The sequence below is a fragment of the Tigriopus californicus genome, chromosome 10, assembly GCF_007210705.1.
Source record: "Tigriopus californicus strain San Diego chromosome 10, Tcal_SD_v2.1, whole genome shotgun sequence".
NCBI classification, from domain to species: Eukaryota; Metazoa; Arthropoda; class Copepoda; order Harpacticoida; family Harpacticidae; genus Tigriopus; species Tigriopus californicus.
In genome coordinates this window covers 4,517,537-4,536,872 of record NC_081449.1, presented here as the reverse complement: position 1 = coordinate 4,536,872, position 19,336 = coordinate 4,517,537, and the positions used below count along the sequence as shown (strand labels likewise).

At 44.0% G+C, this 19,336-nt stretch overlaps 4 protein-coding genes across 4 annotated transcripts in view; 1 reads left to right on the top strand and 3 right to left on the bottom strand.

The window, feature by feature from the left end:
* Nucleotides 1–6,179, bottom strand: part of LOC131888555 (band 7 protein AGAP004871-like) — an 87,404-nt gene extending 81,225 nt beyond the window's left edge. The window contains exon 1 of the mRNA XM_059237434.1: nucleotides 5,808–6,179. The gene's annotated coding sequence lies outside the window, so the exon portion shown is untranslated. The remainder of the gene's footprint in view (nucleotides 1–5,807) is intronic.
* Nucleotides 6,180–7,973: 1,794 nt separating this feature from the next.
* LOC131888339 (uncharacterized) lies at nucleotides 7,974–10,579 on the bottom strand. Its single transcript, XM_059237178.1, has 4 exons — nucleotides 10,153–10,579; nucleotides 9,616–9,979; nucleotides 8,775–9,548; nucleotides 7,974–8,363 (listed from the first exon to the last, which is right to left on the bottom strand). The coding sequence occupies exons 1-4, from the start codon at nucleotides 10,425–10,427 to the stop codon at nucleotides 8,064–8,066; spliced, it is 1,713 nt and encodes a 570-aa protein (XP_059093161.1). The 5' UTR covers nucleotides 10,428–10,579; the 3' UTR covers nucleotides 7,974–8,063.
* Nucleotides 10,580–11,292: 713 nt separating this feature from the next.
* Nucleotides 11,293–14,755, top strand: LOC131888832 (uncharacterized). Its single transcript, XM_059237770.1, has 2 exons — nucleotides 11,293–12,050; nucleotides 12,252–14,755. Exons 1-2 carry the CDS (start codon nucleotides 11,842–11,844, stop codon nucleotides 14,626–14,628), a joined length of 2,586 nt encoding a protein of 861 aa, XP_059093753.1. The 5' UTR covers nucleotides 11,293–11,841; the 3' UTR covers nucleotides 14,629–14,755.
* LOC131888833 (methyl-CpG-binding domain protein 3-like) lies at nucleotides 14,720–17,208 on the bottom strand. Its single transcript, XM_059237771.1, has 3 exons — nucleotides 16,574–17,208; nucleotides 15,738–16,016; nucleotides 14,720–15,181 (listed from the first exon to the last, which is right to left on the bottom strand). Exons 1-3 carry the CDS (start codon nucleotides 17,102–17,104, stop codon nucleotides 15,026–15,028), a joined length of 966 nt encoding a protein of 321 aa, XP_059093754.1. The 5' UTR covers nucleotides 17,105–17,208; the 3' UTR covers nucleotides 14,720–15,025.
* Nucleotides 17,209–19,336: the final 2,128 nt, after the last annotated feature.

Here is a 19,336-nt window from a genome sequence, read left to right as displayed (position 1 = left end):
TCCACCCACATTGGCAGGGTGTGAAAGTATATTCTAGGTCTGTAATTGATGGTCTGAGGCTTACATGGGAGAGCATTTATAAGTTCCTCCCGGCTAGTAGTATAGCACTGGCTAGCTCTCCAGACTCATTTCCCATTTGAGGAGGAAGTTCAAGGCCCATTTAGTCGAGACCGATATTAGGCTCGGTTGTTTGTCCACAGGAAATATGTGGCCAGCCTTGAAAGGGCATTTAACCTGTTTTGGCCCGTGACAGGAGGAATATATCTGTGAGAGAGCCAACAAAGGATTCCACTTCATTTCCCACGGGCATCCATCCATCCGACTCACCACTACCAACTAATATGGCCCCGACCAACCACCAACCACCCACGACTAACTACAACACATTCGAAGGACAAAGAGACGACGTGTCTTGAGCTGGCGACGGGTCTAGTACCTAGTTCCATCTCTCTTTAAGTGAGGATCATGAGCAGGACAATTAGGACAAGTCTGCGACGCTCACCTTGGCACCTATTGGAACATAAAAAAAAAGGTCATACGCCCTCTCTCCACGGTGCTCATGAACTCGGTCTGAGGGTCGAATCTCGTGTCATTTGGCCTTTATCCAAAATATCGTCTCAATTATCTCCTTGCTCTCTGGCTTTGATTGGGTTCCATGAAAGGGAGTCTTCCAACCTTCGACTCTAATAACTGTGCCAGCAGGAATGTCCTGACTTCTGCCTTCTAGATCCTGCCTTCTCGCACGAATAGCTTGATAGTTAGTATCGGGAGAAACAACGACCAAGTCCATTATTTTTGCTGCTGGAACCAACACCTTCGTCTCCCATTTTCTCCCTCTTTCTCTCTCTCTTGTGTCTCATGTGAGCCAGGGACGAGTTTCGTGACAAATGATCCTTACTCTTCAAAGAATATTTAGCGTCATTGGTGTGATTACCTCTCCTCAGGCACCTTCTCTGTCCTTCAAAAGTCGCTTTGCCATTGTTCAGATAAGCCAGCCGAGATTGAAGGACAATGTGCATGAAATGAATTCTCAGACTGGAGAATGGCATTAGCCGGTTCTTCTTGATGTGTTTCGTGGAAGCTGGAAAGCTAGAAAAATTGAAGACTCCTTTGTGTCTGTTTCTGTCTCTCTGTCTCTTGCCCTCAAGGCACCTCTTTGGAAAGAGGAATTGTGTTGAAAAAGAATACAAAATGACAATATTAATTTAGCTTGTGCTTGTTGCAAAATAAGCCTTTCTCGGAAATGACCTGCTAAGTTTCCAGTATGCTGAAGGCAAGATCTAGTTCAAGCAACTACACCTGAAAGCTACGTACGTAATGGGTGAAACAAATTCATAAGTCGCACTTTGTTGGAGATCAAGTAGTACGTTGTTTAGAACCTGAAAAGAAATCCCCTAAAGCAAAAGCAACCATTAAAATGTGTCCTTGCTCTTCATCCAGACTTATAAAAAGCCATGGACGTGCTTTGTCTCTTACACGCTGATATCTAATGCTCATTTGTTCTGTCATAGTCGACACTACTGCTCTGTCAGGGTTATAGGAACCTTTTTCATTTAGTTTGCTCGGGGTCACTTATTTCGTAACCAATGGATTGATGAAAAAAAAAAGGTTGAAAATACTATAACTACGATATTGGCCAATAAAGCCAGCAAAATAGTTGAGCTTGTCAAATACTTCACCGAATAGAGATGGCCAACAAAAACTTGCCTGTGATTTTATGGACAAACATATTTTTGTAAATACTCCCTGTTTTTGTCTTGATCTGATACAAATTGGGTGTAGTATTTATTTAAGTAGAACTCGATGACTTGATTTGATGATAATGAAGAGGTTTCAGACAACCCTCGAGGGATTGTGTTTGGAGTAAATAGACGCTTTCATTGACCTTCAAATGCTCTCAAACAGCTCCCACGATCTTCCTGCCGTCACTTTAACGTTCTTTTCAATACTGCAGGTCACCTTCAAAGTACCTTCAGTGAATAATGCGCTCACACCATTATGTACGTCCTTCATTGAGAGCACAACTCTGTGGAAGCTTCTTGACACTCCCAACCATGTCGACTAACAAGCCAGTGATCAATGATTCTCCTAAATGTTTGCTATATTTCACCACTGTTATCCAAGCAGACCAGACCTCTGCCACCAATTTGTGACCCATTTTGGGGGCGAGGATCCACTAGGTTGTTGGTTCACTGGAAATGGCGGGGCAAGCAGGCAATGATGATAATAATGATGATATTGATTGCTCTATTACTATTGATGACAAGAGTGCATACTGGGAAGCAACTTCAAGTGCAGAGAGAATTAGGCCCAATTCGCAGTGCACAATATGTGGGTACGTTTGTCGCGCATCAAGGCTTTTGAGGACATGTGCACGTACGTGTACGATAAACAGCAAAAGGCTGAAGTCGACCGTCCTCCCAAAGGAGCGTTGCATGCAGCAAGAATAATGGGACAAACTTGTCTGTTTGCGTTTTTGTGATGTTTCCCTTTAAAGACGCATGCTCTTGAGAAGCCGACATTCATCTTTGCTATGTCTCCCATATTGCCAAAATACCACATGCACTGCGTGGAATTTACTTCATCTTAAGGGATGTTTCCTTCTGTATTACGGTCGAGCAAATTTGAGCGAACTTTGGAGTAAGCCTAAATGTCAAATGATTCAATGACCTCTCAAAAGTGCAGAGGTTACCTAAACGGAGTGGTTGTCTTGTTGCACTAAAATGGTTGGGTATAAATTCTTGTCAGTGTTTAGATTCTAAAAACGAGGACAAGGAGAGATAGGAGAATGAGGGAGAAGAAAGAGGAAGGAGAAGCTGAGTAGGGCAACTCAATTACAAGTAAAGGTATGGCTTTCAATTACAGGGGCCCACATGTGCACGGTATCATGTTGTTCTGGACTAGCCTGTTATATCGTTGTCGAGCTAACAGTTTGTGCTCATATGGACCTCACTCCATTGGATGAACTGGAAACCACTTGAACTGATGGGAAGGATTGGAGCTTTTTAGGGGCCCGAAGCCCGAAATCATCGCATCTTGTTCCTCTCTATTGTCCTTTATCTTCTAAGTCCCTTTCCAATTGGAGAGCCTTTTTTACCTCGCTCTGGTGCCATCATATTTTCGTAGAAACGGTGCAATAAGGGGAACAAGTGGATTGAAATCGCCTTTGCTAATGGATGTGGTAATGTTTGCCAACACGTTCCACTTCCATTTGGAACACGTCAATTCAAGGGGGGAGTGACAAACAAGTACTCACAATCCTAGGTAAATAGTTCTTACCATTTCCAGAGTACTTTGTACATTAGGGAGACGTTGAAAACATCTTCAACAAGTCTTGCTCTGAAACCTGATACTCCACTGTACACAAGGCAGACAATGGACGTATTGCGATTAAAGAAAAGAATTGATATGGGGGTCTAAATTGTGAGCAAAATTTGGACAAGTGTTTGTTTTCCATTCCAGCTCGCGAACGTATCTAGTTCCACCTTCAAACCCAAGAAAACGTAGGCTTGGAACCCAACACAACAAGAGTTAATGCCAAAAGAAAAGAGCAGCCTTGGAGTTTGGGCACAGAAATTGGGAAACGAGACACTAGAGCTCGACTTTATTAACGAGGGGCCATGGAACACCAACCATCTGATCAATTTTCATAGCCTACACTTGGAAAATTGTTGCACGTCTGTCTCGAAAATTGTCTCATTCCGGTCTCAAGGGAAACCCTACATCGAAATGTCTATCTCCAACCGAAAACGCTCCAACGTTCCTGAAGAAAGTTCAACTGATGATCCGCAATAAAAAGTCCCCCCCCCATCGCCATGGATTGCCATTTGTTATCTGTGTCAATCCCCTAGCGTGTCCCCTCTCGTCTATTTGTAACATACTTGTCGAGCTCTTCAACTCGTGTCTTTCATAACAAGCCAAGAAACTCATTTCTCAAACTGCTCTTTATGACGACAGCTCTATCTACCGAGTGTCGTGTCCAAAAGACGTTAATGAGATTACTGGTGACGACTAGTTTTTGCATTCCCTTGGGACTCGGGTCGGTGGGTGCGTGGATCGATGCATGTGCAAGTGCATCAAGTGGAGCATGGAGTCTTTCAGGATCCACTTTGTACATCAAGTATACGAATGAGCTTAGTAAGGTATACCGCACGTACAGTATATCCTCGGAAATGTTGAAGTATGTAGAAGAGGGGTCTTGTTTGAGTTAGTGTGGCACCAAAGTCAATCCTCAGAACACAGAAACATGAATGTGGGCCTTTCGTGAAGGCCGCCTAACTTGTTCCATGTCCGTTGCAAAAGTAAATACTTGAGTTGGTGTAGGCTTAAGCCATCAATTGTAATTCCATGTGTACCAGAACCACTGGTTGACTTGATCTGTGGTTCTCTCCCCCCTTGTTTCTACAATCCCATTCGCTTCCTTCATATTCGTAGCCTTCTCTCGTCCCTATTCTGCCAGGTCAATGAGCAATATCTCCTGCCCTTTTTTTGTTCGTTTCCTCATTCCTGTGCCTCTTCGATTAATTCATTGATTTCCTTAGTCGAATGACATTTCTATGTTACACTAGCCACGATTTCCTGCTGGAGCTTCATTTTCATACTCGTTTGAACTAGTTTGTTCATCAAATCAAGTCCTTCATGATCGGGGAGTTGGTCCAAAAATCCGTTGGAACATGCCATGAGGCCTCAATAGCGAGCAAGCAGTCATGTTCTGCAACCCACGAACAAGTTCAATTGACTCCTTATGTACAATAATGCAAGTCGTCTGGCATGAGCAGTGTTCAGATCGACGCTTCAGGGGTGTGATAATCATGCAATGGTGGTGTGAACATTGGTAACGGGGCTCACTTTGAAGCTCGAACATTGATGGGAGCAGTCAAAAGAGTTTAGTGTTTAGCGTGTGCTTACGTGAAACCACCTCCTGTAGTAAGACATTGTTGGTGTTGCTGGCACTCCCAAGCGTTCCACAATCTCAGTAGCACGCCAATTCAGGTCCATGTGCTACTGTTGTATATGTGTGGTGTGTTTAAGGGATGGGCTTCATTGTGGCCTTTTCACGGCCTTCTTTGTCAGAGGAGGGGAGAGTGAAGCAGAACGGACCAACAAAGGACCAGATTGAGCGGAAAGAATGAAGGCCAAAATAGAAAAGGCTCAAACTCATTTGAACGCCTCTTTGCCCACCCAGAGCATCAACGACCACCAACCGGCGGCCTCACCACGTGGTGATGGTGGTGTCAGTGGTGGTGAACGCACGTAGTGGTAGTGTGTTTATCCTGTACAGACACACGGTGAACGTAAAACATACACAGCCTTTCTCTCTTTTGTCACTTACCAGAAATGAAATTTATGGGGAAATGGAACATCATTTGTCACTTTTCACCCCAGCATCCTCAAGGCATGGAACCAGGACACCTTGAAACAATCCCCATCAACTTCAAAACATCTCTTAAATCTGACAAAGATCCTGGATGTACTTGTTCATTTCTTTTCACGCTCGTTTGCTTGCAATATGAAAACTTATTTTGTTTTAAGAAGGACGTATTACAGTACTCTTTGGGTAAAGAGGATGCTTGTTGAAAAAGGGCGCTGATCCAATTCAGAAAGTTGTTTTTTAAATCGATGCTTCAAATATTTCATCAATTATATACTCCTGCTTTGAACAAAGCTAACTCCATAGACACTTGAGTTCATTACTAAGAGTGAAACCGGGGTAACGCTGTGGCCTTCATTGGCGAAAATGACTTTCAAAACTAAATTAGATTGCAGACTTGCCAATTGCAAGCAAAGCTTTAAGTTTCCAATCTTACCTCTACTTCTCGTTGGTTTGAAAGATTTCTAGTTCTGTACCGCACTCTTTCATCTTTCTGAAGACCGTTTCAATCGCTTTCAATTTCTCCTGGAACAGTAATGAGAAGTCGGTCGGCCAAAGCCGCACTCATTCACTCGCCAAGTCAGACAGTCAGTCAGTTGATACGTAGTGTTGTGCCAGTATCTGATTCGAAAAGCCCACTAAAAACACTTCACAAGCCATTGGGATTGTCTCACCACAAACAAGTCACTTTCGATTTGGAATCCACATCCACTTTGGAACAAGGGCACTGGAGCTAAGCTGGACACTCACTTCAACCTTTGGGTTATCTCTGTCTGTCTGAGGCAGGCAAATCCCCTTATTTTTCTTCCCGTCTTCCTCAGCTCCGGTGTTCCACCCCGATCTTTCTGTTTTTGTTATTCTTGTTCCGTTTTTGTCCCACTCACTCTGGACCGGTTCCCAAGCTTCCGTTCCCCGTTCCCCTCGAAAAGAAGGTCGTTCCTCGTTCGTTCGAGCTGGTTTTTGCGCTCTCCGACAGTTGCTTCATACGTTGGTTCCATCCGAGTAACAGCGTCCCATTGATCCATGTGTCTTCCTTCCTCGTTCCCTCCATGAGAGTCCGAGTTCACGAGAACCATTCGTGTCTTTGCAATGTCATTCGAGCAAGGGAAGTCACTCAAGAACTCAATGAACTTCTTATTGTCAGTGTAGCGTGGGTCGTACCCTCAACTCTTACATTACAATGGTTCCTTACTGTTCCAGCCACACTTAATTTGAGAGCCTTGATTTAAGGTAAAGTGGAGATTTCTTTGGACCTGCGTCTTTCGTTGTCCGGCAATGCTTCCTTCCTTTGAGAGGTCATTTCCAGCACAATGTTATGTCTTTGAAATGCATGCCAAGTTGGAGGGAAGAGGGTCGTAAAGTGCTTCCCCAAAGGATTTGAAGCCTGTCCTGTACAGTTTCCCCCCTGGATAGAGGTGTATCCTGGCTTGATTATTACCAATGTTCAAAAGTGATATTCGAGTACCAAATAACCGCAATTAGGACACTCACTAGGGGAGTTTGCCTTGTTAAACTAGGGTCGTTACCTCGTCGTTAATTGATCAGGGCCTTTAGATAATGGGGCCAAAAAATACTTTTTAATCGATCTCACTCGAGTACCAACCAAGAGCGAAGAATGCCACCTACACTACATGTCCCCACCAGTTGACCTAATTACACACACGCACTCACATTCAGTACAATTAACTAGAAAAAAATGAGGCTATGAGGTCAGAATTACCGGAGGAAGACTGTTTAATATCTATTATTTATGCACGCTATAAAAGAGAGACAAGGGAAAAGGGGACGATTTCTAAAAACCATGTTACGTTCTCACTGTGCCTTGCTTTTTGGGAGATGGTTCCAATGCCATTGGCCGCGGGGAGAAGCAATGGAAGAGATTGCCAATATTTGCACGAGATTGACGAGTGTCCGAAAATAGGGATCCCATTTTCGCCGTTAGCTCTTCTTCTTCACCTCTCCCCCATCGGATTTTCATCATCATGAGGAGGAAGAGGAAGATGATGATTATTAGTTATAGTGGAAGCGGAGAAGTCGGCTTTCTGGTTCAAGATATGGGAACGTTCGGATCCTGAGGTGGAACCCGAGAAACCATTAGAAAAGCGTGTCTCAGCCAAATACGGCCAAAATATCAATAAAAGTCAGTTTCGTCGGAGGTTTGGTCCCTCCTCTAGTCATGACGTGGAACCGGTGCCCGATTTCCCATTTGGAAAATTGGACCAAACAGGATGATCTGAGGGACCATGATTTGCTTCTCCTTGCGACGCTGAAATCGCGTGACAAAGAACTTCATTCTTTCACTGTTTTGCACTTTGGACTCAAGTGACCTTTCCGCCAAATAAAGTGTTGCTTCGCGGGATCATTCCTGGATTCAAGGACATGGATCAGCCCTTGTAATAAGGGGACAAACGTGTTGCAAACAACAATATTTATTGACCAAACAAAAATTCAGAGGTTTCGAGACCTAGACTTTTAGATGTCGAAGCACCAACCCGACCTCTTTTCAACCTTGAAATAAATATGGAACCCCATACCATCCAATAGTGAAGTTGGCCGCATCTCCCTCAAACGAGATCACATACAAGGCGGCTACGGNTACGTGTTGCAAACAACAATATTTATTGACCAAACATAAATTCAGAGGTTTCGAGACCTAGTCTTTTAGATGTCGAAGCACCAACCCGACCTATTTTCAACCTTGAAATAAATATGGAACCCCATACCATCCAATAGTGAAGTTGGCCGCATCTCCCTCAAACGAGATCACATACAAGGCGGCTACGGCCACGGTTTGCTTAACCCAATACTCCGAGGTTTTACTTGTAATCAGCAGACATTCTTCTTTGACAGTATGCGTCCCTTTAGGGGCTTGTGGAAATACATCACTTCCATCAATAACAATTGACCAATCAACATGAAATGTTCTTAGTTCCAGGTCTGAACCCTCGGTGCAAAGGGTAGTTTCCTCTTTGGGGGAATACGTGTACGAAATCTGAAATAAACGCCGAAACAGCAAACAACATTGATTTTGTTACCTTTGCTGAAAAGCTATTCAAGTCAATCCTGATTAAAACTTTTTCTTGATTGAAGCCATCTTCATCTTAATAGTTGGAGATATCAATTAATTCTAAAGTGAAAACTCGGTCACCAAAAGGCAACCTCAAAAGCTTCACAAAACCCGTAAAATGTTGGGAGCATAAGGTTAGACTCCGCCGATTAGTGGATATGCAATAGATTTCCAGATGATTGGATATTGTACCAAATATGGTTAACTTTTGAGTTGCTATAGAAATTTGAGGTTGAATAGAAATGCTATTTGAGGCAATAACGAAGTCAGGCCTAACAGATCCCAGATTGAGTACTGATACATTTGAGAATTATGTCAATAACTTGAGGCACTTACATTAAAAGAATGTTTTTTCTGATCAAAAACATTGATTGAAGCCAGAGATTCTTGTTCCACAATAGTATCCGTACCACTTTCGCACCCTTCACTTTTTTTAAGGGGACAAACCCGAAAAAATTCGAAGGTCATTAGGGTCGATGAACCGGTTTGTTGCAAAGTCAGAATAGCCTTAGGAGAGGAAGGAATTGAGTTGAAAGTCTCGGCTCCCATTCCTAGAACCACCTGCAGTCTACTAGCAGTGGTCTTGGTCTGGACTTCAAAATCATAATACTGTTTTTTCCTTTGATCCCAGAAATTGGCTCGAGGTGATCCAGCAGAACCCATGAACCATGTGGAACGTTTTTGAACGCAGGTTCGATCCCCATAGTTGGGTCTATACACCACCGTTACGTAATTCTCATCTGATGGACAAGTACCAACCGGGTTGATATATCTAACCACCCCTTTAAGATGCAATGGACCCGTTAAAGTCCGGATCCAATTGGTATTGTGCACAAAGGCTAAATAATAATCCAACTTGGCCGAGTCGGTCAATGAGCTCTCCAGTTCGGTCGCTGCAATGGTGGAAGACTTGTCGGAAGAAAGTTTCAAGTCCACCGAAACCTTTCTTTTATTTCCATTCCATGCCCCAACGGTGATTCGAAGTTGATGAGGAGGAGGTTTGAAACCCTTGACATCCTTGTGCTTATACTCCTCTTTGGTTTGTTCGCCATAATTGGAGATGAAAGTGGAAGCAGAATATTTCCCTTCTCCATTGTATCGCACATAAAGCTGGGAGGATTGATAACTTTGCTTACAAGTCAAGGACAAAAGAAACCCTTGGAGTGGCAGAACCTACCATGCTGTTAGGCCAGAAGTTGTACTTGAGTGGCCAGAAATCGAACATTCTCGACGGTGGTTGATCCAAGCTAATCAAGATACCGCACTCGTCACTCGGTGAACATTCATCGTTGATTTGGATGTAATCCAATGGTTCCTCGCCTGCCACATTGTACCATGGGATGCTGGTCAAGGAGTTCTTTATGTTTGAAAAAGTGGCCGCCAAGGTGCAGTTGCCATCTTCGGTGGATTCTTGATGGGGATCACAGAGCAATTTGCATTCGTTTTCTTGGCAAATGGGGAAAAAAGGACCCAAGCATTGACTGGTGTTATAACATGGCACATCAGCATCCACATATAAGTTGACACCCGCCACGCCAGATCTAACGAGGGGTTGGAAAATGCAGATTGTGGTGCCTTTTTTCGTATGCATTAAGTTTTAAAAAGGCAATCATCAATACTGCTTCTTATAGTTTGTTATGTGGGCTATTTCTAATCTGTCCTATTTTTCATAGAATGCAGTTGCGGTCCTTACATTTTTTGAAATGATACTTACTGAATTTTTGGCAGATGGACATGCTTAAGCAATTCACACTTATGTTGCTCCAGTGAATCTTTTTGCTGGCCCCAATGATATCCTCGACATTCTTCATCAGCGAGACAAGATTGAGTGCATAGAAATTGGGATTTAAGATGTTCGGTTCTAATTACGGTCTCACTTGTTCGGTTACCATTGGTTAGCTTCTGAAACCTGGTTTGAACCAAAGCTCCTTGGGAAATGGAACAAAGGCTCAACAAAACCAACCATGTCTTCAAAGTAAGCCTGCTCATTTTAACTGGCCCTACTCAAGTGTGAAAAGTCGGGGATCTTTGCATACAACTGAGTTGCAAAGATCGGCCAAAGTTGTTGGTTACAATTGAAAAGTTTGTTCGTAAACAAGATTGGCTGATAATGTTTGGCAGCTGGATAACTTGGTGTAAACTATCTATGAGAAGTACCCAGAAATTGACCGACATCTTGAAGCTTCGAGAGAGCATGTCAATTCATAATTCATGAATAGAATGAAAATCGTTGTCAAGATGATTTAGAGAGTCGGTCATTTCTAAGAACCAGGAGGCTTGCTTCCTGCGGAGAAGGACCACATGCTATGCCAAAATGGCTAGTGGTAACCGCTTCCGTGTTACCATCATTGCATTGCATTAGATATTCGGCAAGAAATGATGGATGGGACAAAATAACTTTTTATAAAGATTGGTGAAAGTCAGATCAAATGAATTTCCCAAACGATTACTAATTCCAGCTTTGCCACTCTTGTGTGGAACACATTTTGGGTTTGAAAATGGAAATCCTCCATTTGGTCGACTACAAAAGTACAACTCTCGTTCCAGGTATTTCCCTCTCACCCCCGTGAAGGTGGAACACCATGAGCAAGAGCCTGCAGTGGTGAAGGTAAGAGGTGGTAGGAACTTAAGGAGTTTCAGCTTCCCCTCCTTTGCATGGTTGCACCTTCAGTGGAGCTTGGTCTTGTTCCTCTGGGCTTGACTTTGCCTGTTTTGCCTGGCTCGCTAATGGGATCCAGGTGAGCCCAGTACCAATGTTGTGTCAACACAACAAGGTAAAGCTTGGGAGAGTTACTCTACACCTGGGACAAAACTCGAGAATAAATCCAAATTGAATTGGAAATCTTTTCCGATTGTTGGGACCAATTTCTTGGGATGGGAAGTGGAACATGGCCTCCAGCTGTAGTCTTTGGGTTTTTTAAGGTTGTATAGTGAGTTGGAACAAACCCTTTGGACCAGAGTGAGGGTTATCTAAATGATCCAAAGCCACCGGCCCATGTCGAAACGGAACAACATCATGCAAGCGGATTCAGACGGAAAGAAAAACGCGAGTTCCACTCATTTCCAGCCTGTTTAGTTCCATTGGGACCAATACAGGCTACTCTACAAAAGACCATCAGTCAGTGAAGCTCAAGTGTAAAATAGCGGCCGAGTTCGTGCCTGGGCGCAATAGCGATACAACGGCCTGGCAGTAAATCGTCCCTCCTTGAGCTCAAAAAGGTTCTATGAAGTCCCAATCATCATTATTCAGTGCTAGGAATCGGATCCGTGTTCCGAGCACGACCTTGCTCCCCACAATACATGTTTTACAGGAGCAAGGCTGTCAGTGGTTTGAGCACGACGGATTCAAGTGGATCATTGTAGGGAAGATTGGAAAAGTGGTGAGGACCCTACCAATACGACCATGGGAGATTCAGACTCTGAAAACGAGGGCATCCTCACGAATATTCAAAGGCTGGTGATCAGGCCCCCTGGGCACACGGGGAAGGCCAAGAAAGGCCACATCTGCTTTGATGGCGGTTTTGAGACCATGAATTTGGGTCGAGTGGATTTCATAACCAATCAGGAATACGACATCTTCATGCGTCCAGACACGGCCAACCCCAGAACTAGGTAAGTAGATAGTGGCCTTTGCTCGAGGAGTAGGCAATGAAGGCAAAGTTTCGAGGCAAAAAACTAGCCCGCCAGTAGTAATGGCCCGATGAAAGAAGAAAGTTTGCTGGGCCACCCCATGCCTACAATCACGCAATTCGTGACTCGGTCAATAGGCAGGTTGAAAAATTATTTTCTTTCTTTCATTGCCATGTGTTCCAGGTTCTGGTTCCACTTTACTGTGGAAAATACCCAAGGCGACCAACGGGTGTTGTTTAACATCGTGAACCTTAGCAAAGCTCGATCGCTGTTCAGAGATGGTCTGACGCCCGTGATCAAGTCCACTTCCCGACCCCAATGGCAACGCATGCCTCCCCAACACGTGTTCTATTACAAAAGTCCGCTCCACAGTGACCATTTTGTGTTGACCTTTGCATTCTCGTTCGATCTGGAAGACGAACGGTACAGTTTCGCACTGGCCCAACCTTACTCGTTCTCGAGGTACAATTTGTATGTGGAGAAGATCCTGAAGTCTGGCTTTGCGTTTTTCAAGGTCGAGACGGTGGCAAAGTCCATTCAAGGCCGTAAGGTCGAGATGATAACGATTACAGATCCAAGAAATTTGGAAAGAGCCAGTGAAGGCCGGCGGCCTTTGTTAGATAATCGGGAGGAACAAGACGACGGGACGACGGACTCGAGGAACAAGTACCAGGATCACGTAAATGAGGGTCATAAAAATGAGGAAGGGCAGGACAATGGGGAGCGAGATAATGAGAATCAGAATGATAATCACCTGGCCGACCAAAGAAGTGAGGCCGGAGGAACCAGTACAGAACGATCAAGATCCCCAACGAACACCACGACGGATTTCATGTCCTCTCAAATCCCCATTGTATTTCTAATGGGTCGAGTTCACGCTAGTGAGACGCCCACCTCGTTCATTTTGCAAGGATTGATCGATTTTCTAGTGTCTCAGCACGAAATCGCCCAAGAGCTCAGGGCCAATGTCATCTTCAAGATCGTGCCCATTATGAACCCGGACGGGGTTTACATGGGTAACACCCGTGGCAACCTTCTGGGCCAAGACTTGAATCGACATTGGCCCAACCCATGTCCTCATGCACATCCCTCATTGGTCGCCGTCAGGAACATCATCCATAGCTTGGACCAAGACCCAGATGTAAAGCTGGACATCATCTTGGATCTGCACTCCCACTCGTCACTCTTGGGTCTATTCGTTTACGGCAATTCGTACGACGACGTCTATCGCTTCGAACGGCATATCGTGTTCCCCAAGATCTTGTCTCAAAATTGTCCGGATTTTAGTCACGACAACACCATCTACAATGTGAACCCAGCCAAAGAAGGCACAGCCCGGCGATATTTTGGCACCCATTTGAGTCCAGAGGTCAACACCTACACTTTGGAGGTGTCCATATTTGGTTACGAGGAGGATGAAACCCAGGCCATCATCCCTTACACTGATGACCTCTATTGTCGGGTGGGGAGAAATATTGCTCGCGCCTTTTGGGACTTCTACAAGATCCTCGGCTATATCCCCATTGAGCTTGATGATGACGAGATGATGCTCAATTCGGGCGACCGTCCCAAGACCTCAAATGCAGCAGGCATCTCAGGGGCATCCAATGGAGGTGGTGGGGGCCCAGGAAATGTCCGCAGCTTTAATCTTCTTCGTCTGCGCGAAATTGCCAATCAACGCAATATGACCGCACGAACTTTTGAGGATCATAAAGATAATAACGACTTCTCGGACGACGACGATGAGGACGCCTGCGTCGGGGCCAACAAGACCACCTCAAGGAATCCTACCAGCCGACGCCGCGAGTTGCGAAGAGGCCTTTTGGAGAAGAGACAGTCCTCGAGTTCCATTCAGAGTGTGGGATTAGGCGATCCAGTGGAGGCCAGAATCAGGCTAGAGAGTGGCTGCATAGATTCACATGGAGAAGATGGCGACGTTTCAGACAATATCGAGGACACCCACGAGGAAGAGGGGACCTTGGCTCCACGGATATTACCTGCCCCCAGGGTCCGATTCACCAGCGACCTTGCTATTGTTCCCACAGCCTCGATGGCTAAGCCAGAATCTCCCTTTGTCTCGCCATCGAGAAAGTACCAGTCATCCTCGCAAAATGGGCAATTAATCCCGACTTTCGCACCGGAACTCGAAATTTCCATAACTGCCAAAGAGCCCCATAGGAGAGGTGGCATGTCTGGTTTGATGAACAGAGGCCAAAAGCTGAGCGATCCCGGTTCGACCAACGTGGACGAGATCATGGTCTCGGGTTTGGGAGCCGATTCCCCGGCCAGCGTCAATTGGGTCAAATATCACGAGGCTCGTCCCAATGTGAGGAAAATCGGGGGCGGTGCTCTCATCAGCTCAGGTGTGCCGCACACCACCCGCACTCGACCTTTGAGGCCAACCTTACCCGTAAGCGCCATCGAAGAAACCAGTCAGAAGTTGTCCGTGATCGATTTCAATGACATGAACCGAAAGCAGACCAAGAAAAAGAAGAAACGGGCCAAATCCGAGCTCGTTGTCAAACCAAATAAAGGAACTGCGAAATTCATAATCAAATAGTTGTGACAACCGCTCATTGTTCCATCTTTCAAACTGTGATCCTTCCTCTGACCCCCTTCTCTTTTGACATTTGCACTTGGACAAACAGGAATACAATTTTCTTTCACATTTTACTGATATCTATAGTTACTTAAACAGGTATAGGTTCACTTGCACGGCTTACTGTCCCATTCATGATACAGTTTTGTAAAGGGCAGAAAAATACTCAGGAGATTGTAGCCGAAAATGGCGGTATTTCAGGCTTAGGAGGGATGCTTGGCCATCTAATCTTTCGACAAGTGGAGGTAGATGGCAAAATAGCAACTCTGGCGATCAGAACGAAAATCAAGTGAAGGTTGTAGTGTTTGTAGCATTGGAGATCTCTTGGTACATGGGTTTCCTTCCATCACCGACCTCGTCAACCTGACATGGCCGAGATGGCATCGGCCAGTTTTTTTCTCGTGTCATTCACTCGATCTTCTTGTTTCTCAATATCTTGCTGGCTGATTTTGACTGTTCCTATTAAGGGTTGATCGGGAATGCAGAATGCGCTGGCATCACTCTCCTTCATTTGCTGAAAAAGTATTTGTATTTGTTATTTACTGAGTGCTTTCAACATTACATCAAGGTATGCTAGAGCTAAGAACAGAGGGAACATTCATTTAAATAACGTGGATGTCAATTGTTAACAACAAAAGCCGTTTACAAAAAGTACATAAAAAAGTAATCGAACCCAAAAAAAAATGGTTTTTAACGGTTTAACGGATTTGATGTAGTCATAATTAGAAAATACTTTACAAGTATTCACAAGCCTTCATTTTGGTCTTATGCTTATTCAGTAACAGATTATGAAAAAAAAGACAAAAAAAGAGCCCCAAGGTAATCGGTCTGTAGAACTTCATACACTACTGATAGAATCTTTATAATTTCTTTGGATTTTACAATGAAAAATCAAATTTGCTTTGTACCTAAGCTAAATTGAATGTAGTGCTTCCGAGTGTTCGGCTCAACTTTAGTTGTAATCGTTGCGCTACTATTTCAACATCAAAAGTGACTGTGCTCTAATCAAAAGTAAAATCAACGACAGAATGAAATAGCAGGCAGGCATTTTAGCACAATTTCATACCTACCTTGCTGTCTTTTTGTCCATTGATAGCTCCGCCTCCCATATGAAGCGAAGTGGATATTGAGGCCAAAACAATATCGTCTGTGACTCCGGGACCAATGGGCAAGAAATTCTTCGGTAATTTGAACGGTTCGAACTCTTCGTCAGGATACGAGGGCACCAATCCGGACAGCCGCTTTTCCCAAAAGACTTGGCCGGGCTTTTCAGGAAATGAAGATTTGGCATCAGGCCGCGCCTTGGCCGGCGCCATTTTGGACTCTCTGGACTCTTCCTTGGACTCGGGCTGCAATTGAGGAATTTGAAACATATCAATACGATTTGTCCTAAACTTAAGCATGCCCTACTTGAAAAGTCATTTATTTTCTCGAAATTATTTTCATTGTATTATGATGCGGTACAAAATTATTTCACGCTTTCTGTTTGTCTTCAAAAGTGTCTTTCGCTCGCTCTTAGTGTCAGTGGTTATTTGGAGATAAGGTTACCTTTTGCAATTCAGCTAGCATGCTTCTAATTATTCCATTGAATTAAATGTTCCTATTTTTGGCAGATTGTACAGTAAATCATGAAATTAGTGCACAAAAAGTAGATAGAGAAACATGCTACTTTTTCAAGCAACTCTTTTTTTAAGACTCTGGTCGGAATAAAAAAACATGGGATTAGGGAGTGAGGTTTCTGAGGTTCACATCTATAATTAAGCGATATCAGTTCTTGGGTTGCAAATGAATCAGCATGTGATACATGTGGATTCGTGAAATGCCACTTGGTTCTATTTGTAAGAATATCTTTTCACATCGGGGCACCTCGAACAAAAATCATCATTTATCTATCTAGTAATCTCACCCCATTGGCTTCGTGATTTTTCCAAACCGTGACAGGCTGTTTGAAAATGGAAGCCGTTTGACGAATGGGCGGAACCAATGCGGCTTCACGGGCCAGATTAGCCGCCGAATTCGAGTTAGCCGCGGCCGCCGCCGCCGCTAAGCCCGCAGAGGTGGACACAGGTTTCGAGCTTTTCCGCCCCGCCGATCCTGACACGGACGGGCCGGGTTTGACCGTAGCCCGCACTAGCAACGGGTTGAACTTGCCGCTTTGATAGTCAAAGGCCGTCATATCGGCCTGATCGCCGATGGCCTTGACCAATTCGGGCTTGGATCGAACGACGTGGCCGCGAGGCGAGTAGTATAAGACGTCCACGGCGGGTTTAGTGCCGTTCTGAAACGTGGGGGCGGCTGCGGCCGGCGATCCGTTGTGGAAGTTGTTGGCGAAGCGCGGGATCTCCTCCCGAATCCAGCCTTTGGGCAATCCCGCCGCCTCGGCTCGGCGGTAGCCCGCAGCGGCAGCCGCACTCAGCATGGAGGAGGTGAAGTCCATGGAGCGAGTAAGAGGATTGTTTTGATTCGTCTTTATTTCGTCGGATTTTCTGTGTTCAATCACCTTTCCGTCTTTTCAGAGTTGATCATCAGTGTTTCCAGATATGTGCGAGAAAAAAGTGCCAGATTGTGGATGGGAAAGCGCAAGATTTGGAATGAAGCATCAATCTCATTTGAAATTTGAATTCACGTTTAGCTGAGTAAGTTAGATTCCCGTGCATTGGCGAGCCCTGGTTGGCATTTGATGTTTTTTAGATACTTAACTCGAGCATTAAGGCATCTGGGTTCTCTAATTTATCTCCAAATATGTTTTAGGATAATACTTCATCGCTCTTGGAAAACTAATTACAAAGGACAAGTGATCCCTTCCAAAACAATTATAAGTAAGCGACTTTCTCACATTTCTTTGTAACTTGGAAAGGGCTCGTTACATTCGATTGCGTATGTTTAGTGCGTTTGTCGAAAGGCGAAGAATTGTTAGGGAAAAGCGGATAGCGGATATCTAAGCTAAAAGAGCCAATTCCAGCCGACAGCGTAATATATGGAGGCACTAACCAAATGCCTTCCCGACAAGGCGTGCCAATGTTTTTTGACAAGCCACAGCCAGATTTGGGTCCGGCCTGGACCAGACAATTTTGTCCATACGAATTGTTTTGATTTCTAGGTCATTGAACAGTATTTTAGTTCATATTAGAGTTGTTGTTACTTTGAAATGCGTATGATGCTCACCGATAACTTTGAAATCCTAGTAGGCCACAGTATTTTTTTTGTCTTGTCATTTCAGATACCTTTGACTAAGCCTATGTATGTCGATTTAGCAGCCCTGTCTGGCATCACAAATTTCTGCCGAATGTCCATCAGCCGAATTTGAGCCCCCAAGAAGTGTCAGGGTGACCAAAGTAAGCTATCATTGTATCAAATTACATATTTTTCAAAGGCCTGTAGTTTATACATTTTTGATTTAAGAACGAAACGTAAGTTTGATATTAGGTTAGGAACTAGAAAGGATTTCAAAAAACGATCGTATAGAGTTGTATCTAATCATTGAAGGCATCTGTACTCGCTGTCTTCCCATCTTTCTTGCGTGCGCTGGATTTGAACACTTGAACGAATCCACTTAAATCCGGTACAAATCTCATTCCGCAACGAAACCGAAATGATGAGAATTAACATGGCTCATGTCTATTTGAAATTTGAAAATTGGGAGGCAAAAGGCATATTTAAAAAGTCAAAATAGATACATTTAGGTTGGGGATTTCTAATCCGGACAAAGTAAAGGTATCATATGACTTGGTTCCCCAGAGGTCACGAGTTCAAACCCTGCCTTCAGAGAAAACCATTTGTGAGTTAAAATAAAGATTAGGTAAAAACTTGCATCAATTAGGGTTTAAAAGTTATTGCTTGTCTAGCGACTTTTGTCGGCAATAGTGCTTACTTTTGGATATTTTTGTCCATATTTGACCACTTTTGTCCATATATGTCCACTTTTGGACCCTTTTGGACCCTTTTGGACACTTTTGTCCACTTTGGGACACTTTTGGACACTTTTGGACACTTTTGTCCACTTTTGTCCACTTTTGGACACTTTTGTCCACTTTTGTCCACTTTTGGACACTTTTGGACACTTTTGGACACTTTTGTCCACTTTTGTCCACTTTTGGACACTTGGTGTACAAGTGGTGGTGTGGTTGATGTACGATATTTTTGTGGATTTTTCAAAGGTTCCTTTTAAAATTTGTTCACTCCAAATTCATTGAAAACAGAGTTGTAGTTGCCATAGCAGTCATAAATGAACGAGCCAAATTTCCTTATCCAGAGGGTTTCAGCGTTTGGGCCTACCTTGTATTTTCATATTCACATCTAAAAATGAGATATTTTCCTGGACTCAAGCAGGGACGGTAACCCGTTAGCTCAGCTAATCAGCTGACTCAACTAATGATTTTTGAACATTTGCAAGCCTCACACTAGGAGACACCATGGAAAAACTGTATTAGAATTTCTCGAACTTAAAAAAATTCCGTTTAAGCCCTGTGCCTAAAGTCATGGATGGAAATTGGGACAGTTGAGGATTTGGGGCAACACACTCAAGCCAAAGGTAATTTCGCTCGTCCAACGGAATTTGCATGAGGATATATAAACAATAAAACAGTGCAATCATAACAAGATCTGAAACCACAAACACATATTATTGATATCCACACAATTTCCTGCCTTGAGCTTCTTTCTTTAATAT